The sequence below is a fragment of the Cynoglossus semilaevis genome, chromosome 2 (genome assembly GCF_000523025.1).
Source record: "Cynoglossus semilaevis isolate Cse_v1.0 chromosome 2, Cse_v1.0, whole genome shotgun sequence".
Classification (NCBI taxonomy): Eukaryota; Metazoa; Chordata; class Actinopteri; order Pleuronectiformes; family Cynoglossidae; genus Cynoglossus; species Cynoglossus semilaevis.
The window spans coordinates 16,267,297-16,287,794 of record NC_024308.1 but is presented as its reverse complement, the minus strand read 5'-3'; the positions used below and the strand labels follow the sequence as shown (position 1 = coordinate 16,287,794).

The 20,498-nt window shown below is 37.3% G+C and overlaps 1 protein-coding gene across 4 annotated transcripts in view; it reads right to left on the bottom strand.

Moving 5' to 3' along the window:
• Positions 1–3,340: 3,340 nt before the first annotated feature.
• Positions 3,341–20,498, bottom strand: part of LOC103399994 (neuroligin-1-like) — a 175,252-nt gene continuing 158,094 nt past the window's right edge. For all 4 annotated transcript variants that reach the window (XM_017031097.2, XM_017031098.2, XM_017031095.2 and 1 more), the window contains 2 exons: positions 13,750–13,809; positions 3,341–5,659 (listed from right to left, as the gene is read on the bottom strand). In XM_017031097.2, coding sequence (XP_016886586.1) covers positions 5,499–5,659; positions 13,750–13,809 — 221 coding nt within the window. In that variant the 3' untranslated portion in view covers positions 3,341–5,498. The remainder of the gene's footprint in view (positions 5,660–13,749; positions 13,810–20,498) is intronic.

The following is a 20,498-nucleotide window of genomic DNA, read 5'->3' as shown; positions in this document are numbered from 1 at the left end:
ATGTGTATATATGTATTTGTGTGTGTGTATATATATACATATATATGCACATATATATTTACATATATTTTACACATTGCAATTATTCTGTACATATAAATATATATATATATATATATATGCATGTATGTGTATATATGTATTTGTGTGTGTGTGTATATTTATATATATGTATATATGTAGACCAAAACCAAACCAAAACGATCTTCAAAACAAAAACATATGAGCCATACATATTTTTAGTACCCGCGTAAAGCCTTATATTTATATATATTATATTTAGTAGTTAGAACAAAAGTCCAAATTTCCCCAGACCAGTTGTGACAGGACATGAGTGAGTCAGTGCTGCCGGATCAATTCTGTACGTATGGCAAATGGAAGCAAATTCATTTAGGTCTCGTGTTTGGGAACAAGGTTTATCAGTGAAGGAAAGGAGAGAAGGAAATTCAGTAGGGTCGGGAAAATGTGTCAGTCGGAATCAACTCAACCAATGGTAATACAATCAAACAAAATAACTCGCTTGAAACTGGCAAACGTGTGTGCAACTGGCAATAGAAAAATAGAAAAATATATAAATAAATAACAAAACACCAAAAGCAGTGAAAACTCCACGGATTAATGAGAAACACGTCGGCAGAAGAAGCTGAGGGAGGCAGTTGTCAGAATAGAGGAGTGAGAGCCATGAGGCATACTGAATTTGAGAATTTATTTATTAATTTTTTTGGGGAACCTCAATTTTTTGTAATAACAAAAAATAATCCATCCATTTTCATCCGCTTACCCGTTATCGGGTCACGGGGGCAGCAGTCGCCACGCAAATCACACTGCACCGTACCAACCCCCCTGAACCTTCGGGATTCAATCTTGCCCAGGAGGTGAACCCTGGGGTTCCACACCAATGACAGAAACATTACCTCTGGGCCAAAGGACCACTAACAAAAAAATGATAATATCCACATTTCACTTCTAACCAAAAGTTTAGCGAACCCTGATGTTGATACCCATGCCTGAGAGCGTGCGTGTCTCCTCAGTGTATTAGAACAATGATACATGGATTATTGGTGGAATTACAGATATTCACTGTTAAACATCTGTGGTCATTTGATTTTGACAAGCCAATAAACAAACTAAAAGTTATTCTTTAAATACCCATCCATACAATTTTTTTTATCACACCGAGAAAAGTTCTCAAACAGTTTCCAGAAGGGTTGTCCTAAATCACATATTTTATCATTTTGTAAAATACAAAAAAAATAAAATAAAATAAAATAAAAATAGTTGCAGCAATCTGGCTAAAACAGCAGTAAATGCTATACAGACACTCCAAGCTGTTGTCTGGTGTTTAAACCACTACAACTCTGTCCAACGTTGGCATTGACTCCGTCTCCCCCGTCCAGGCATTGTCATCTGCTATTTCTAAATTTGCTTTTGCCCTGTGAATTTGGCTCACAGTGAATAATTCAGTGAGTAGGCTGTAAAGCTTAGTATTGCTATGCTTATGGTGATCTGGAAGCGGCCAGGGTTGGTGGCACACCATTTAAAGCAGCTCTGCGTGTGTGCCGCAGAGAATGGATTATTCTGGCAGAGGCCAGAAAAACCCAAGGCCATCTGGACACGCCCCACTGTGACAGGCGTGGAGCCACATCTTATGTCACATGCCGCCGGCTCACTATAAACACACACACAGTGATATGCATGATTTGTTCATTGTGTATTATACAAAAACAACTAATGCTGGTATCATTCTGCCTGTGCCACTGAGGGCGCTATAATATCCAGTTCAATAGTCCAGAAGACCATGACGCGGTTTTCTCATTCAACAAAAATAAAATAATACCTGAAAATGTAACAAATAAACATACATATATATACATGTATATATAAATATAAATATATATATATACATATATGTTTATTTCTTACATTTTCATGTATTATTTTAATTTTATTTATACATATATATATACAAACATATTTATACATATATACCTAAATGTAAATATATGTCTATATATATGTTTATTTGTTACATTTTCGTGTATAATTCTATTTTTGTTGAATAGAATAATACATGAAAATATATAGAGAGAGAGAGAAAGAGAGAGAGAGAGAGAGTAAGTTTTGTCATATTGTAGTAATCGATACTCGCATGAGTATCGATTACTCTCATATATTACTCTCTCTCATATATTACTCTCAGATTACTCTCATTCAAGTATTGAAACAAATTAATAAAGTGTCTCTTCCGCAATTTTTAGGCTAACTTACTTATATATTACTTATATATTTAGACATAAAACAATCCGATCAAACGTTCCCCTTTTTTCATTCAAAAAGTGATAATATAGGTGGAATATAGATATGGAGTTAATGCCTCAGAAATGTAAACCTTTACTGAAAGATGGTGCCAGAAATGGACCGAACTGTTCCAAATAATAACTTTGTTCCGCTCTACTTCAGTAATACTAAACTTGGCACGGAACATGTCCATATGTTCATGTGGTTTCCCTGAATGTTTGGACTTTGGTAGCCTAGTTAAAGGAGTTATTCACTATAGACTATGTAATGCAAAAAAAGTTTTTTATTTTTCAGAATGTTTTCATCCTCATTCGTGATTTTTATTTTGCCTAAGATTTTTGAAGCTGGGACCTCAGAATGAACTTCGGGGCTTTAAGAGATGAGCGTTATTGAGTCTAATAAAAAAAAAAAAATTACGCAAAAGAAACAGCAGCTCTAACACGAGACAATTTATATTTAGCCTCACACCAGTTATAATTGAATTATTAATTGCCAGAAATCGTTTATTTGCGAGGAAGAATTCTTGGCTCCCCCCAAAGACAAAAGAAGAAGAGATAATGTGAATTCCTATAAAAGCCCTCAACAATTACGATGAAGATTTTTATTACTATTGGTACTACTACTACTACTACTACTTTTACTACTACTACTACTACTACTATTATTATTATAAATAACAATGACAACAATAAGAAGTATTTAATTATAATATGAATAACAACAACAATAACAACAACAATAATAACCATAATAATAATAATTATTATTATTATTATTATTATTATTATTATTATTATTATTATTATTATTATTATTATTATTATTGTAATTATTATTATAACAACAACAATAATGGGGGTATTTTTATAATAATAATATGATTACCAACAATGACAACAACAACAATAATAATAATAATTATTACAACAACAACAACAACAATAATAATAATAATAACAACAACAACAACAACAATAATAATAATAATTATTATTATTGTTGTTGTTGTTGTTGTGATTATTATTAGTCTCGCTTTGTTGCTATAAAGTTTTCTATATTCAATAGCAGTTAGCTCAACAGTGACAGTAGTTTGTTTTCTGTGGCTGCAGAGCAGACTAGGAAGTAGGATCCTGCAGAGAAATGGATATTTTACCGGTCAGGTATATCTTAAAACAATCAGAGGCTTGATTAATGATCTGAATGGCTGATGTATGGGCGAATAGAACGGTTATTTGGAGAGGGTTTGAGTCAGGGAAATGCACCTCATCAATCAGGGTGATTAAAGGGTTTGGCTGGGTCCAAACAAACTGAACAGTATGATGGCCTGGCCTTAAAGGCACAGTCTGCTCTTTGAAGGTTAACCACAGAAGTGCAAGTTTCATGATTGATCAACGATTAGAAATGATTTTTAAAATAAAATAGTCCTGGCCCTCAAGGTTCTCTGAGAATGTAATAAACTTCTTTTTTTTTTATTAGGACAACACTTTTTTTTCTATCTCTAATTAAACACGCAACAAAAACAACAACAATCTTCATAAATAAAACATGGTTTTAACGGAGCCGACGCAGAGCTTCTCACTAACCCCCTGCTGCAGAGGCAACGTAATAACACGCTTAACAATGACACTGGGACTGCATTATTCGCCGTGTGTTTCGTAAACGCTGCATCCTGTGCATACAGTACTAAGGGGAACTCCTTAACGTTAAACACACACACACATACTAAAGCACACACTGACACTGCCAATAGCCTGGTATATAATGCCCCACGGCCGAATCCATTGTATCCAAGGACCTTAAACAATAAATACGGCTTTGTGTCAGCAACTCTGCATATTTAAAGACACTAACGGCTTCTTCCACAGCACTCACTCTAACACACCCCGACACTAAAGTAAGGAGAAAAATGCCTGGCGCCGGTGCGAAAGGCTCCGTCAGCAAAGCAGCATCTGTAAGCAAACAGGTGCAGCAGAGTCCAGATGGGTATGTGGTCAATCCAACACTCGGTTATCTGAATGAAAGGGACGGATAGTGACATTGTAGGTATTTATGTGGCCTCCATTTATTCATTTACTGGCCCTTCATTTGGAAGTGCAAGCGGTTTAAAGGGGCGATGTTGTTTGATTTGTGAATTCTGTTTTTATTTTATTGTTGCTACGATTTTTTTTTTTAATAAAATAAAACCAATGTTGATGACCATGACTTTTTAATTCATGTTCATGTTTTTTGTAGCTCCATGTTTTCTTTTGGATGCTGTTTTTATATATTTACATAAATTGGTTGTGCTTCCACTATACCTGACTAGCATTTTATAAATCCTACATTTCGCTTATCTCTCGTTTTCAACTTGAAAACACAGCCACACGGCGCTCCTCTTCCTCTCTCTGCCATTCTTCTGTTGTATTTTCACTGAGTGTGTGCTGATGAACCTGAATCGGCAACTTGCTCGTTTGTTTGCTTTGCGCGTCTATGTCACGTGACGACTCAACATCTAAACACAAGAGGGGGGAGGAAGAGCAAAGATTGCCTGCTCTGCGCTGACACAGGAGCGGCGAGTCCAGCGACCGAAACCACAGCACTGCAAACAAAAGCGGAACTTACAGTAAAGAATCGATCTCTCCAGGCTAGTATCGATCCGATACCGATACCGAGTTTGTATCGATACTATCAACATTTGGGTCAATCCACCCACTGTTATGATACAGTACTCAAGATGAAAACGTTGGGTTTCAAGGCCTACCAGAAATACCTGAGCTCTGGGGAAGGCAGGTGTATCCAAACAGACGCCAGAGTAAGAAAATAGACCACAGAGAAGAAGAGGCGAAAATTAAAAATACACAGTGTAGAAATTGAAGGCTCCCATACGGCAGAAGAAGAGAAACTTAACAGGCGACCGATAACTAAATAAATAAATAAAATAACAGTAGCAGGAGTTTCAATAAAAGTCTCGCACACGTCGTGTAAACTCGCAATAGAGCTGATAAAACAGTTGCAGTTAAAACGTGTGTTAAAAGTTAAAGTATTGCTCAACAACGACACATTGCAATAATCTCTCATCAACCGGCGCAGCCTACCGGTGAACCATATCAACACAACAGATTTTAGCATGGCAGCTAAAGACAGAAACATTGGAGTCATCAACAAGCAGCCAGACGTAAAGACCAGCAGTGACTTTTGTTTTCAAACTCGAAAGGCGGGTTTTACTTACCGAGGACGCCGAGTCGGTAGTTCACAGTGATAACAATCACGTTCCCATAGCTGGCCAGGATGCTGCCGTCAAACATATTTCCAGTTCCTTCCATGTAAGAGCCTCCATGGATGAAAACCATCACCGGCTTTGGGCTTCCGCTCTCCCTAATGTCTAAAGAAGGAAAGAGAGGAGGAGGACGAGGTGGAGAAGGCAGAAGGACTGATTAGATGGCAGATTGAAGGTGACAGGGAGAAATGCAATTTCAACACTTAGAGTGGGTTTAGCCTCCCTCTTTAATTGCATTTGATTCGGAATGTTCTTGACACACTGGCTTCCTTGTTATTTTTTTTGGGGGGGGGCATCAAACCGTTCACTCTTCAACCCAAAGTTCATGACATGTTTGTACAAAGTGGATTTTTGTCATTTATTGACCAATTTGAAACCTCATATTTGTCCTAATGGAATTTGATGTGTGATGCAGTGAATTTTAATTATCCTTGAGCTGATTGGCTGTCAACATGCAAAACACCGCATTCTAATGTGCCGTACCATATTTAGGCAAAATCATTGCAAATAGGTATAGCACTTGGATTGTTACTTTTTTTTATTATTATTTAATGTGATATGTGGAGATCATCAAGTGACGGCACGATAGTCGAACTACCTGATTCTGCAATTAATAACAAAAAATAATGTCTTTGCAATAAGGTTAATAAAAGAAGTGTGAAATACCTAACAAATAAATGTTAACTCCAGCAGACTTAGCTATAAGTAGAGCCAGACTTATTTACCGATCGACTGAACTGAAAAGACAGATTTAGCTCTTCTTTATTTACCTCAGGACTGGGTTTACTCTGATAACAATATGATACCATACATTCCCCTATATGAATGCTACGATGGAGGATCATTTTCTACAATGAGGACATTTATTTAGGGACGTGCGATATTAACTTTTTGCCGATATCGGATATGCTGATATCGTTTCGATTCCGTTATCAACTGTTATTAATATATGGGCCGATATCGGATATGCTGATATCGTTTTGATTCCGTTATCAACTGTTTTTCAATTAATATATGGAGCTGTGTAGGTTAAAGGCAGAGGACACATTTCACTGTCTGCAGTGGTGGGCTGTGTCACAATGACAACACTGTGCACAATACTAATGATACTTCAAAACTATTTTTAGGTCACATCGTCTGGGCCAACACCCAGACATTGCGTTATCGGGTTTTAATTATCGAAGGGAAAAAAAACGATAACGATTCTTACCCTCGTTATCCCGATATTTATATATTATATTTTCATTATTTTACAGGATTGAGTATGCATTGGCAGAATTGAATCTAATTAATCAATTTACTGATGTCATTTATCTTTTTCTGAGTTGCGTATAAAGTGGCGATGGCAGGATCGATTCAGTGGGATCGACAATACTCGCGCGGGAGTCTACTGAGTATCGATTCTTCTCAGTAACATACAATTGAACTGATCCACCATTTGTGGTAACACATGTTAATGGTAGCAATTAAACTATTTAGGGTTACATTGCAGAAAAATAAAGTAAGGTAATTTGTTCTGACTAATATATTAACATAAATACACATTCAAATTCTTAATTGGCCAGTATTTGTCATGTGTTTTATTGGGTGAAAAAAATCACCCAAGGTAATAAATCAATTTAATATTAAATTATTAATGTAATTGGAATGGTATTGATTAAAACGATGGTATCGCCCATCAATAATTTAACTTAAAAATTTTACTTTTAAAAAAAAAAAAACATTAAGAATGACATACTCCAACAGTGGTGTAATTTGTTAGCAGATGCCGACGTTTGATTTGCCGTTAAGTGTTAACGTTAATTTGTTCCCTCACCGCTAAGCTATGGTGGTGTAATTTGTTAGCAGATGCCGACCTTTGATTTGCTGTCCGTAATGTTAATTAAATGTTAACGTTAATTTGTACCTTGACCACTAAGCTATACCAATAGCTTAACTTTAAAACAAATAGTTGAAGCAATCACACTTGAAAATACAAATCTATCCTTTTAAACTTGAATGAATTGATTATGTAAACATTTGTTTATTACAGTCGATTTTGGCGGGAAACAACATGGTGCACGGAAAGAAATGATTTTTCTTCTCTTCTCTTCTTTTCTTATGCTGTAACTATCTTTTTTTCTTTCTTTTTTTTCTAATTCTACCAACACTAAAAGCTACGGTACTCAGCTTCGGGGAGGAAATAACAATTTAATGAAGAAAACATTTTATTAGTTAAGAGAATGTGATCCAGCTGTGACCATGCTCATTTTTGTTCTTAAGAAAAGTGACTGTTTATATCATCTTAGAAATTAATTATAAAACATTCGGTCACAAGGTGTTCAGTGTTTGTTGAGTTTTAAAACAAATACGACAATATTTATAATTAATTGAATTCTATGAAAATATTATGTTTTAGGAATGTTTTTAATTTGATTTCCTTAATGCCCTAATGAAATTTAAGACTCAAAACAATTCTGGTGTACACTGTAGCCTAAAGATTTACAGTAATCGTCCGCCGATCCAAGTTTTTCTCCCGCTGTGGTTTCCTGCTCCCTATTCTTGCTGTGAGACCCTGAGCCAAGAACACTTGCCAAGCCCCAGTCTCTATCTCCACTTCCCCCGACTTGTCAATTAATCCACATTTAAAACATTGCAGGTTTTTCCTCTTCCTGTCACTTTCATGCAAAGTGCCATAAGGTAATAGTGTATTTGAAGCGATTTCTGGAGCGTTAAACGTTTACTTGAGTATTTGTGGCACAGACATGCTGCTTTTCTGCCGCTGTTTAATGTGATTACAGTTTCATGGGGAAAAAAAATAAAAAGACTAGAGTTTTTTTTTTTTTTTTTTACACAGTGAGCATAGATGAAAGCTTCCTTTGAGTATAACTAAAATGAGATGCAATCACCCAGGGATAAGTGTGGATGAGAGGATGGGTTTTTCTGCCAACATTGAGTAGATTATTGCTTCTCCAGGATGAGGTTTTGATCAATGCGAGTCTGGTGCTCTGGAGTTCTGTGAGCAAGCTCCGAAAGATGCCCCTGAGCTGTTGCAACAACTTTAGCATCCTCTCTCTCTCTCTGCTAACCTGCAGAAGAGACAAGCAGTGTTTTTCTGCTTTTTTTTTCTAATTCTGCTCTCAGCTATCAGCAACAGGAAGCAGCGCAAAGAGTCTGCAAAGTCAAGATTCTGCTTGTGGAGTAATGGGAAACAATAATGGAACTGGTTGGTTTATGTCCCTACAGTTATATATGTATATATACATATATATATATTCAAAGGAAATCAATGGGCATAATGTAGAAATTTTATTAATGTGTAAATTTACATCTACAAAGGACTAGGACCAAAGGGTTGCGAACCAAAATGGATCAATAAAAAACTAAAGATATGTATTCAAGATATTCTATACATATTCTATATATTCAATAAATTCTTTAATATATTTCAAATATATACACTATATTACCAAAAGTATTGGCTCACCTGCCTTGACTCCTACTATGAACTGAAGTGCCATCCCATTCCTAACCCAGAGTTCAATATGATGTCGGTCCACCTTTTGCAGCTATTACAGCTTCAACTCTTCTGGGAAGACTGTCCACAAGGTTGAGGAGAGTGTTTATAGGAATTTTTGACCATTCTTCCAAAAGCGCATTGGTGAGGTCACACACTGATGTTGGTGGAGAAGGCCTGGCTCTCAGTCTCCACTCTAATTCATCCCAAAGGTGTTCTATGGGGTTCAGGTCAGGACTCTGTGCAGGCCAGTCAAGTTCATCCACACCAGACTCTGTCATCCATGTCTTTATGGACCTTGCTTTGTGCACTGGTGCACAGTCATGTTGGAAGAGGAAGGGGGCCCGCTCCAAACTGTTCCCACAAGGTTGGCAGCATGGAATTGTCCAAAATGTTTTGGTCTCCTGAAGCATTCAAAGTTCCTTTCACTGGAACTAAGGGGCCAAGCCCAGCTCCTGAAAAACAACCCCACACCAGAATTCCTCCTCCACCAAATTTCACAGTCGGCACAATGCAGTCTGAAATGTACCGTTGTCCTGGCAACCTCCAAACCCAGAGTCGTCCATCAGATTGCCAGATGGAAAAGCGCGATTCATCACTCCAGAGAACGCGTCTCCACTCCTCTAGAGGCCAGTGGCGGCGTGCTTTACACCATTGCGTCCGACGCTTTGCATTGCACTTGGTGATGCATGGCTTGGCTGCTGCAGCTGCTCGGCCCTGGGGACCCATTCCATGAAGCTCTCTGCGTACTGTACTTGGGCTGATCTGAAGGTCACGTGAAGTGCAGAAAGTCGGCGACCTCTTTGCACCACGCGCTTCAGCATCCGCTGACCCCTCTCCGTCACTTTACGTGTCCGAGTTGCTGTTGTTCCCAAACGCTTCCATTTTGTTACAATAGAGCTGACAGTTGACTGCGGAATATTTAGGAGCGAGGACATTTCACGACTGGATTTGTTGCACAGGTGGCATCCCATGACAGTTCCACGCTGGAATTCACCGAGCTCCTGAGAGCGGCCCATTCTTTCACAAATGTCTTGTCTCACAGTCTGCATGCCTGAGTGCTTGATTTTATACACCTGTGGCCAGGCCAAGGGATTAGGACACCTGATTCTGATCATTTGAATGGGTGAGCGAATACTTTTGGTAATATAGTGTATATATATTCAAAGGCAATCAATGGGCATGATGTAGTAAATTTACATCGACGAATTAGAAAATTAGGAGAACAGTATTTATTTCTCAACATTTTTTTTAATGACTAGGACCAAAGGGTTGCGAGCTAAAATTATTATTATTATTCAAAAACTAAAGACAAAATAATCTGCTTGGTTTAACAGGTGTGGCGCTTTGGCCCAGAGGCAATGTCTCTGTCATTGGTATGGAACCCCAGGGTTCACCTCCTGGGCAAGTTCGAATCCCGGTTAGGACGATTGGTACCTTCCAGTGGACTCACCACCCGCAGGAAGATTCAGGGAGGTTGGTACGGTGCAGTGTGATTTGGGTGGTGACTGCTGCCCCCGCGACCCGGTAACGGATAAGCGGATGAAAATGGATGGATGGATGGATGGATGGATGGTTTAACAGGTCAAATCATGAATTAATGCAACGCCAGACATGCTGACTAACATGTTCATTCATGTGATAGAATTGTTTTGTCTTTTGTTTACAGTTAGCAACCAGTTGTACCGATTCAGGCCGATTCAGAGTCTCGGGGTTATTGGAAGGTTATTTTCACAGCTTGTTGATTAAATCAATGTGTGTCAACGCTTTCTGCTTGCTGACGTCAGTGCAAACGTCTGGTAAAGCCGCCTGACAGAACACATATTTTCACATATATATACACATATACATATGCATATATAGATATATATGGCGTACTGCTTGGAAACCGAGCAGTACAGCGGGACATGGTTGAAGGTGTGTAACTCCTATGCTACCAGAATGGGACGACTACAGAACAACGACAGAAGGAGCGCAACTACGTCTGCAACAATCAGAGAACGCGCAAATACATTTGAGAGGAAGTTTAGTTAGGTATAGGTTTCGAGTTCGAAGGCAGCATAGGAGAAATGGAGGTATGCCCCCTAGTGGATGGGATAATGTGGGCTATGATGTTTGGGATGAAAATGCCCATTCAAGTTAAGTAAAAGGATCAGAAATTAGGCTTTATGGTGCCTTATTTTTATATGATTATATATCAAAATGTGTTATCTTATCACGTTATTATCACCTGAGTGAACATGAAGAGATACAGCTTAGATTTTTTTTTTTTTTTTTGGTAATAGAAGCTAAGACATTTTCTTTTGTTGGTGATAATAATGGCTTTTGGACTAGCAGCATTGCTTTTAATAGCCTCATTTAAATGTTTATAACACGTACTGCTACATCAGTCCTTTAATGTTGATTGAATTCCTTTGACCACATGCCCAATGAAACAACAACAATATGTCTCAGGCAATAGAGTACCGGTTTTACGCAGTGGTACTCTTACTGGATCCAAGACAAGAGTCTGGTTTCAAGTGCAATATTTTCTTATTTACAATTCCCCTATGAGAAGAGGTCTTCCGAACCGACGTCAATGCATTGTTTTTGTAAACGGGTTACCCTTCAATATATTCAAATGCAATTAGATTAAAATGTGATATGTTATTCTATCTCACACAGGCCCTGACATTCTTCAGTAGGGCCAGAGTCTATATGAGTGTTCAGATTGCTTTTTTTTCCTAATTGCCAATTATGTAAAAAAAAAAAAAAAAGAAAAAGAAATTGTTGTCAATTCGTTTTTACATTATGAGTTTTTTTTGCAGGTAATATGCCTGGCATATTGAAGCGACACTGCAGGTGTACCTCTGTTTACTAAAGTATGACACATTTATTAGGCTTTTTTTTTTTTTTTTTTGATGAACTAAAATCTATATCTTCGGATATGAACATCTAAGAGAAAAAGACCACCGTACTGTCCAAACTTTAAGTCGCACTTTTCTCATCCTTTGGCTGGGTTTGCGACTCATGTGCGACTTATATATTGAAATAGAACATTTCACGTTTGTTATTTTAACACTGACAGCCGCTAGAGGGCACTCTAGCTGGCTGGTACTACGCAGCGACTTATATATGTTCTTCTCTTCTTCAATATGATTTTTTTTTTTGGCTCTTGCGACTTATAGTCCGGAAAATACGGTACATTGTAAATTCTAAAATAACTGTGGCAAAAAGCTGCACTTTTCTTGTAGGGCTAGTACAGACATGGGCAAACTAAGGCCCAGGGGCTGGATGCGGCCCATTCAGCTTTTAAATCCGGCCTGCCAAATCTTTCTAAATTATATAATTTATTTTTATTGTCATTATACTTCTGTCTTTTACCTTCAATACCAACATTTCCCCAATAGTTGGCATAGAAAAAAATGTGTTTTAGCCTTATTGCACTTTTATCATCGTTTATCTCATTTCATCATTTCCCCAATAGATGGCATAGAAAAAAATACAAGTATTTTAGCCTTAATGCACTTTTATCATCTTTTATCTCATTTCATCTTTCTTCGTTCACACAAACGCTCCATCTATCTGCTCTTGATCGGTTCAATTCTAGGACAATTGTGGCCCACGAGTCGAAAAGTCTGCCCACGCCTAGGCTAGTATAATTTGTTGGCGATCCCTAAACCAAATTAGGCTCAATAAACTCAAATGACCTAAACTTTACTGATGATGTTTAGATAACTGGCAGCTACAGTAATACGGACACACAAATCCACTGCCTTACAGAGACTTCCTGTCAACCCCCCACCCCAAACTCCCACGCCCTGAATTTTCTGTAGACTTTTACGTTTCCGTCTGAAGACTTTAAATGATCAAATTATTAAAGGGGATGATTATGGGCATGTGAGCGGTCTTTAGATTTTTTTTAAAACTCATGTAATTGAGAACTGTTACACAGATATGCATCGACAACCTCTGCACAGAAAACACACATTTAAACCAATAACACTGAGTACAAAATATGATCACAGTGTAGTTACTTGAAATCAGCCCTAACCGCAAGCTGGCTCTTTTGTTATAGTAAAGTCTGTCAAGGTTTTTCACTAATATTTAATACAATCATAAAGCGCTGATTTTAAAGGGTATTTTGTTGCCGTAGTAAACATGGATAGTACAAAATGTATGCAGAATTGTTATTGTGTCTGAAGCAAAAAGCAAAAAAAAAAAAAAGAGGTTCTGGTTTGATGCCCCGCACCTAAACAAGACTGTTAGTGTATGTTTAAGCCAGATAACAAGAGTTTGGAATTTGGGTTTAATCTCTATTTCTAAAGAAGAATCAAAGGAAATTGACATGCAAAAAATGTGTTTAGAGTTGACTGAGGGGTTAATAGTTACTTGATCTGTTGGTGGGATGCAACAAAGAAAAAAAAAAAGAAAAAGGGAAAAGAAACAGCAAATCCAAGCACAAAGTCTACAGTATTACAGAATTAATACCAAAGACTGTGGGGAACATATAAACTTCAGACATCAAGCTGAAAAAGGACAAAACACACCCAGCCAAAAAGGACTTTATGAGAAGAAAGAGCAAAAAGAAAATGCCCATCACTTTCAAAAAGGACAAGAAATGTAAGAAAATCAAAGAAGGGAAAAAAATTGAAGGGAAAAGGGTACGTTTGGTTTCCCTCGTCATGCAAATCAGTTTGGCATCAGGGGAAAAAAATACCTTCGTCGTCCGTGCGGTCACTATCACCTAAATCATCAGTGTGTTTCTTTGTAAGGGGACCTATGGGACCAAGAAGGAAAACAAGATGATGAAAAAAACACACAAACTTCAAAAGATGTTCTCAAAAGATTCAGAGAAATGTCAGTAAATCATTGTTTCCATCCCCGTTTTTTTTTTTTTTATGCAAAAATGTTCACACTGACAAAGAAAACTGGGAAACATTACCACAATGTCCATATCACACGTTTACAGTAGGGAAGATACTGCACATGTTTTGCGATTTTAAGAGCAAGAAAAGACAAAAATAAAAACTTGGAAAAAGTGATTATTTGAAAAAAAAAGAAGAAGATGTAACTTGTTAGCATAAAATCACACAAAAATGTTTTGACACAGCGGTTTAGAAAAAAAGAATTCACTTATAGACATTGTGTTAACAATGATCGGAGTAGAAGACGCTGAAAAAGAAACAGCAGGTTTCAAAGCAGATTAGGAAAAACATTTAAAAACCCTAACACCGCCCCCTTGTGTTATCTCGGTGTTTGTCGGGCCCATCCATTCGTACTGTATTTTTTTTTTTTTTTTGCTGTATACATATCTCAAAACACAATTTATGATGTATGATTATTTATTAAATTAATTTATCATCACTTTTTTTCTCTCTAAACCTTTCTACATGATTTTTTTTCACTTTGTTGCAGCCAGGATTATTTGGCAAGAGAAGCAGCGGACTACCTTTTCACACCTGAAATTTACTGGATGTTCCCTGAAGTGAGGCTAGGTTCCTTGCACAATATATAGTAGCTCCCATCACTCCTTAGAAAAATTGTGCATGCTTGCAAAAATAAAACCATGTGCCTCAATTTCACTGGAAATGTAAGCTATACAAATCAATATATATATGGGTTGTTTTTTTTTTCTTTTTTCTTCAGTGATCACAGAAACGCTGCGTTTTATTAGCCAAACTCGGGAGCAGTTGGAGAGGAAAAAAAAAAAATCTATGGCAGCATCGGTCAGTGTTTAACGGTCATCCAGGATATATTAATACTACACTGAACAAACAGCCACGTTAACACACATTTAGTAAACAAATAGCCAGACATGGACAAAGACACGGTGACGCAGGATGTCACACACACGCAAGCACATATATATGGTTATATGCACACGAAAAGATGCACACACGTGCTACACAGCTACATGCAGTACAAGAAAGAAAACGTGGCAGCAGCGGGGAAAAAAATAAGTTAGCAACTTCTCTCTCTCTCGCTATTTGTTTTTCTGTCTCTCTTACTCACACGCACTCGCTCACCAGTACACAGTGTGTCGTCACGCCAAAATATGGGGAAGACATGCTTAAACACACACCCCTGAAGACCCGTACATTTATTCACACTGGTCACACAGTGTGAAAGCAAGGGGTTCTGTATGAGGCTAGCGTGAACTGGACTTAGTGTCTTGACAAATTAAGCAAGAAATACAAAGAAAAAATAATTTTCATAAATTATGAAAAAAAAATATGATTTTTTTTCATAAAGAAATCAATAAGAAATAATATGGGTTTTTTTTTTAAACAAAATGTTAATTTAAAGTAAAGTAATTTTGAGTGGAAATTAGGAGTAGAAACAGCTATATGGAAAATAAAACACAAACTCCATTCCCTAGACCAAACTCATTTTCATTTTCACCTTAAAGGGACGGTTGTAAATGGAAGACTGTATAGATCAGGGGTTTCCCAACCCCCGGTCCGCAGACCAGTACCAGTCCATAGGTCATTTGGTACCAGGCCGCAGTGGGACACAAGTGAAAAAATATGTGCTTAATTTTTACTAATTTATTTCATTCAAAGAAAATCCAGTCATACCCATGTACTTTCTTTATTTCAAAAAAATCTGCTACAAATCTGCTACAAATATTGTTCATTGCTGTGTAATCAAAACGTTTAATTCCATGGGGAACTCTCTGGAACTCCAAGAAACTCTGCTGCATGGACTTTACTAAATGCTTTTTTAAGCTCCCGTGGGCCACATTTGGCCCCTGAGCTTTGAGTTTGACACATGCGCCCTAAGCTTTAACTGATGAAACAAATGCTCCATCCTTGGCCAAAATGTAATTTAGATCGAAAACTCAAGCTAACTAAACAAAAATCCTGATTTGGACAATAAACATTAAGAACTTACTTAGTGGGAACCTACAAAATGTCCCCACAGGACCAGCGGTCCCGCAACTATAGTGGATATGTAGGGAAACACACACACACACACACACACATACGCACATACACACAGAGAGTCAACCAATTACCAACACAAACACAGTGAGGGAGAGCGAGACAGAGACAACACAGAAATCAGGTGTCATTTCTAAAGCGCCCTGTGACAAGAGGGCTTTGACACTGACCTGTTTGACCCAAGCTGTCAGTGTGTTAACTGTGTGTGTGTGTGTGTGTGTGCGCTTATGTGTGACTGTGACTGTGACTGTGTGTGTGATACAGTTGCTGAGGTTTCGTCTTGTCGTTGTCATACCTTCTCTGAACGACTCATAGCTTTTATTTTACACATTTGGTTTTGTTTGTTTTTTTTACTTATTTACATTTATATTCAATATGGAACGAGCCATTCATTTGAAACTAAGTCAGCAGTTGTGTTTATTTTTTTGTTGTTCGCTGCTGTCTTTTTAATGAGGATTTAATCGCCTTAATGCTGTCTTTTTAATGAGGATTTAATCGCCTTTAATCAAATGCTTTTTTCATTAACATAATGCATAATTTTACATTTTGAATTAAACATAATTGTAATCTTTTTTCTTTTTTTTAAAGAAATTGACATAATGAACATTTTTCATAATGCATAATTTTACATTTTGAATTGAACATAATTGTAATCTTTTTTTCTTTTTTATAGAATGCAGCTTCGTATATTTTTCAAAATGTGTAAGCAAAGACACATTTTGGGTTTCCAAACCCACGTCAGCGGGCTGGTACAGGTCCGTAGGTCATTTGATACCGGGCCACAGTGGGATACAATGAAAAATGTACTTCATTTTCACTAATTGACTTCATTCAAATAGAATCAAGTAATATCCCTTTAGAAAAATAATCTGGCAATATTTCAAAATAATATGTCATCCAGATCCCGATACTAACAGGTCCTTGGAAACTTCAATCCGGCCCGTTTGATGAATTTCAAAAATGAAAAAAAAATCCATAATTACATTTTAACAATTTATTATCAGAAAAAGTTTTATCTAATTTTATGTACTTTTTTTGCATGAAACAGTTTGATGAATTTCAAAAATGAAAAAAATCCATAATTACATTTTAACATTTTATTATCAGAAAAAGTTTTATCTTATGTACGTTTTTTTTTTGCATGAAACGGACAAAGATGGACTTTTTGTTATTTATAGATAATTATGTTATGATGGCACCGGTCGGGCCCACTTGACATTAAACTAGGCCCTTGAACCAAAATGAGTTCGACACCCCTGGAATAAAGTCTAAAAGATCGTTGTTTTTTTTAAATTAAAGGATCCTCTAACAATCGGCGCGGTGATATTCAGCAGTAACAGCCAATACCAGGCAACCAGTCGTTGGGGACAACTGGTATAGTACTCTTTCTCTATGGTTTACTATACATCAGGGGTCCCCAACCCTCAGTCCAGGAATTAGTCATTTGGTACAGGACACAGCGAAAAATGTACTTCAGTTTTACTAATAATTTTCATTCAAAAAGACATCAGTCATATCCCGATATCATTACAAAATAATCTGTCAATGTTTCAAAACAACAGGTCATTCAGACTCGGAACCTATGAGAATAAAGTCTAAAAGATGTTTTATTTTGAAAATATAATGAGCCTTCAATGATGGCGCGGTATTACAGGTCCATTGTGAGGGCTAATACCAACTGACCGGTCGTAGGTATAAAAAAAGATTGTCGACCACTGCTATACATTGGACGTTGGAACGTCAGGTGAGACGAAGAAAGAAAAAAAAAAAGGGTGCAAATCTAATCAATTAAATCATTTTTCTTTTTTTAAACGAAGAATTAAACTGACACTTTGTGACAGAATTTTAAACAGTTACCATCCTGCATCCTGACACCTTCTTCAGAACCAGACAGCCGTTGATTCTTCTGACACTGACAAGCCATGTTTCTTTGTCTCTAATTAACTGTGTATGAACGTTACGTAGAAGAGCATGACAGTTACAAACTCGAGCACTTGTATGACAAAAAACACACACACACACACAACTGATCATGTGATGATTGAGTTCTCCCCAGGAAATCACGGCTCCCTCTGTGTCATCTGTGCAACTGTTCGTTTCAGTCTGTGGACGCGTCTCCACTCTCACTTTCTCCCCCCCCCCCACTACACCATCAGCACTGACTGCAGACTGATGAAGAGCAGTTTCAGCCACTTTAACACACTGCATCAATTTCATGAGTCAAAACACCAGTGGGGATAGTGGGGATAATACACACACTCTCCCCTCAGGCTTCCCCATCCCCTCTTCTGGATCAGGTAATTATTGCAAGGAGAGTCTGCATTGATCGCACATTCAGCACAAACTATCCATACATACAGATTGCTCTCTTTATGCATCACTGGGGTCCACAGTGGCATTGAAACACAGCAGCCTAATCAATCACCAATGTACATTAAAATAGGGCATCTAAGAGAGCGCACAGCTCAATGAGCCAAATAGGTAATCTACTACTGACCTTGGAAAAAAAAAAAAAGAAAAAAAGAAAAAATCCCCATAGGCTGTAAACTATAAACACAGGATCAAATCTCCAAGGTAAAATTGTAGTCTGCTGCACTACAGAAACACTCAGATGAGAGAAACTGTGATGGGGCCAACAAAGCTTTCAGTGTGACAAACATGATTAGAATCCCAATCCGGTGGTTGTAAACCTGTGCCAACCAATCCTCCTGGCAAAATAACATATTTTGAGATCAAGGACTTTACCATTTGAAACCTTCAATTCGAGCATCAATTTTGTTTCCATCATCTGGAGTCACTAACTTTTAATCTTCTCACTTATCAAAAGAATCTCTTTCGCTGGGAAACAGGATGATTCTGATTAGTACTTAGAATTTGTTTTAGGCCTTTTGGCCTTATATTTCAGTAGATTTGTGTTCTGTTCGGTATCGGTCCGGAAACAGGATGATTCTGATTAGTACTTTGAATTTGTTTTAGGCTTTTTGGCCTTATATTTCAGTAGATTCGTGTTCTGTTGTGGACTGTTAGTGAAATACATGGCCATTTTATTCGGCATAAACACTGTTGAACACATTTGAGGATCGGTATCGGTCAGACATTGAATACATTTCAGGAATTGAACAAAAAAAAAAATCAATTGTAGTTTGTTGGATCTGATACCTACGCCGAAATCTTCAGTTTAACTTTTCGCAATATGCCGTACCAGGGACGCTACTGCTTCAGCAACGCTAGCCCGAGGCACGCACGGGTGAGAAAAGAAGGTACTGGATTGATATCGGTATCGGGAGATACAGTAACAGTATCAGTAGCATCAGGACATGACACAAGTTAGTTAGTATATAGCCATTCGTATTAAAAAGGTAGAGCAAAAACGGACAAGAGCCCTGTGTTTGTCAGGTTTTTTTTATATTTCAATCTGAGCAAAAAGTGAGGTTCTGTCATTTAACAGATCAGCATTGCCACTGTAACCAGTCTAAACTAGGTCTGGCTGAGCTAGGCTAAGCTAGATCAGGCTGAGCTAGGCTAAGCTAGCCCTGCTAATAACGTGATAAGTACTTACTAACTTACTCTTTCAATGTCTCTGCGTCACTCTTGCTACAAAAAAAAAACAAAACATGGAGGGAAGGTACAGTCCTCGCTGATAAATGCAGATTCCTTCTGTGACACTAAAACGCCTGAGGGGATTCAATTTAATACCTTCTGTGGATCATTTAAGAGGAAATTGCGTACTCTATTTTTACAAATAATTTTAGGCTTGAGAATAAATAAAATAATAAGGAAAATTATTAAGGAACTATCTTGTGCGGGGGAATTTCCTCTCTCTCTTTTATAAATAAAACTATTTTTAGTTTTTAGTCCTACACAGCGAGCTTACAGGCCAATGAGACGGACTAAATGTGTTTTGAGGCAAGCCGCTTGTCTCTTTTCAGTGAGATTTGTCAGTTTGGCACTGCTCACACACAACTCTGTGAAACACGACGTGACAGCGAACGGCTCGGTTTAAAGCTGGGGTTCGCGACCCTACTTATAGGGGAAAGGATTTCCGATTTCTCACTGAAGAGCTTTACGCTGGCTTTAATGTGACTCAGCAGAAGATTTTTTTTTTTTTATTGCATTAGCATTATGAAGAATTAAACTGATTTATGGGGAATATGTATATCCCATCTTTTTTTTAGGGATTTACTGAATAAAAGGTTGGTGATCTTGAGTCAAGATTTAATATTCAAATTTAATATGAAATTCATATCTACCTAAGAGCAGCTAGTGCGAAAAAGTTCAACTTTAACATAAAAAAAATATATAGTAATTACATTCAAGGTCAGGTGACTGTGAAATTGTATGTACATTTTTATTTAAATTTGATATGCAAATTAAAAACACCCCCATCTTATTTGAACCTCCATGTGCTATTGGCTGAATTACATCAGGGATTTGAAATAAGGAATAGCAGCATTGACAACAAATGAAAAAAAAAAAGTGAGTGCTATGTCAACCTGATGGGAATTTAAATAAGCTGTACATT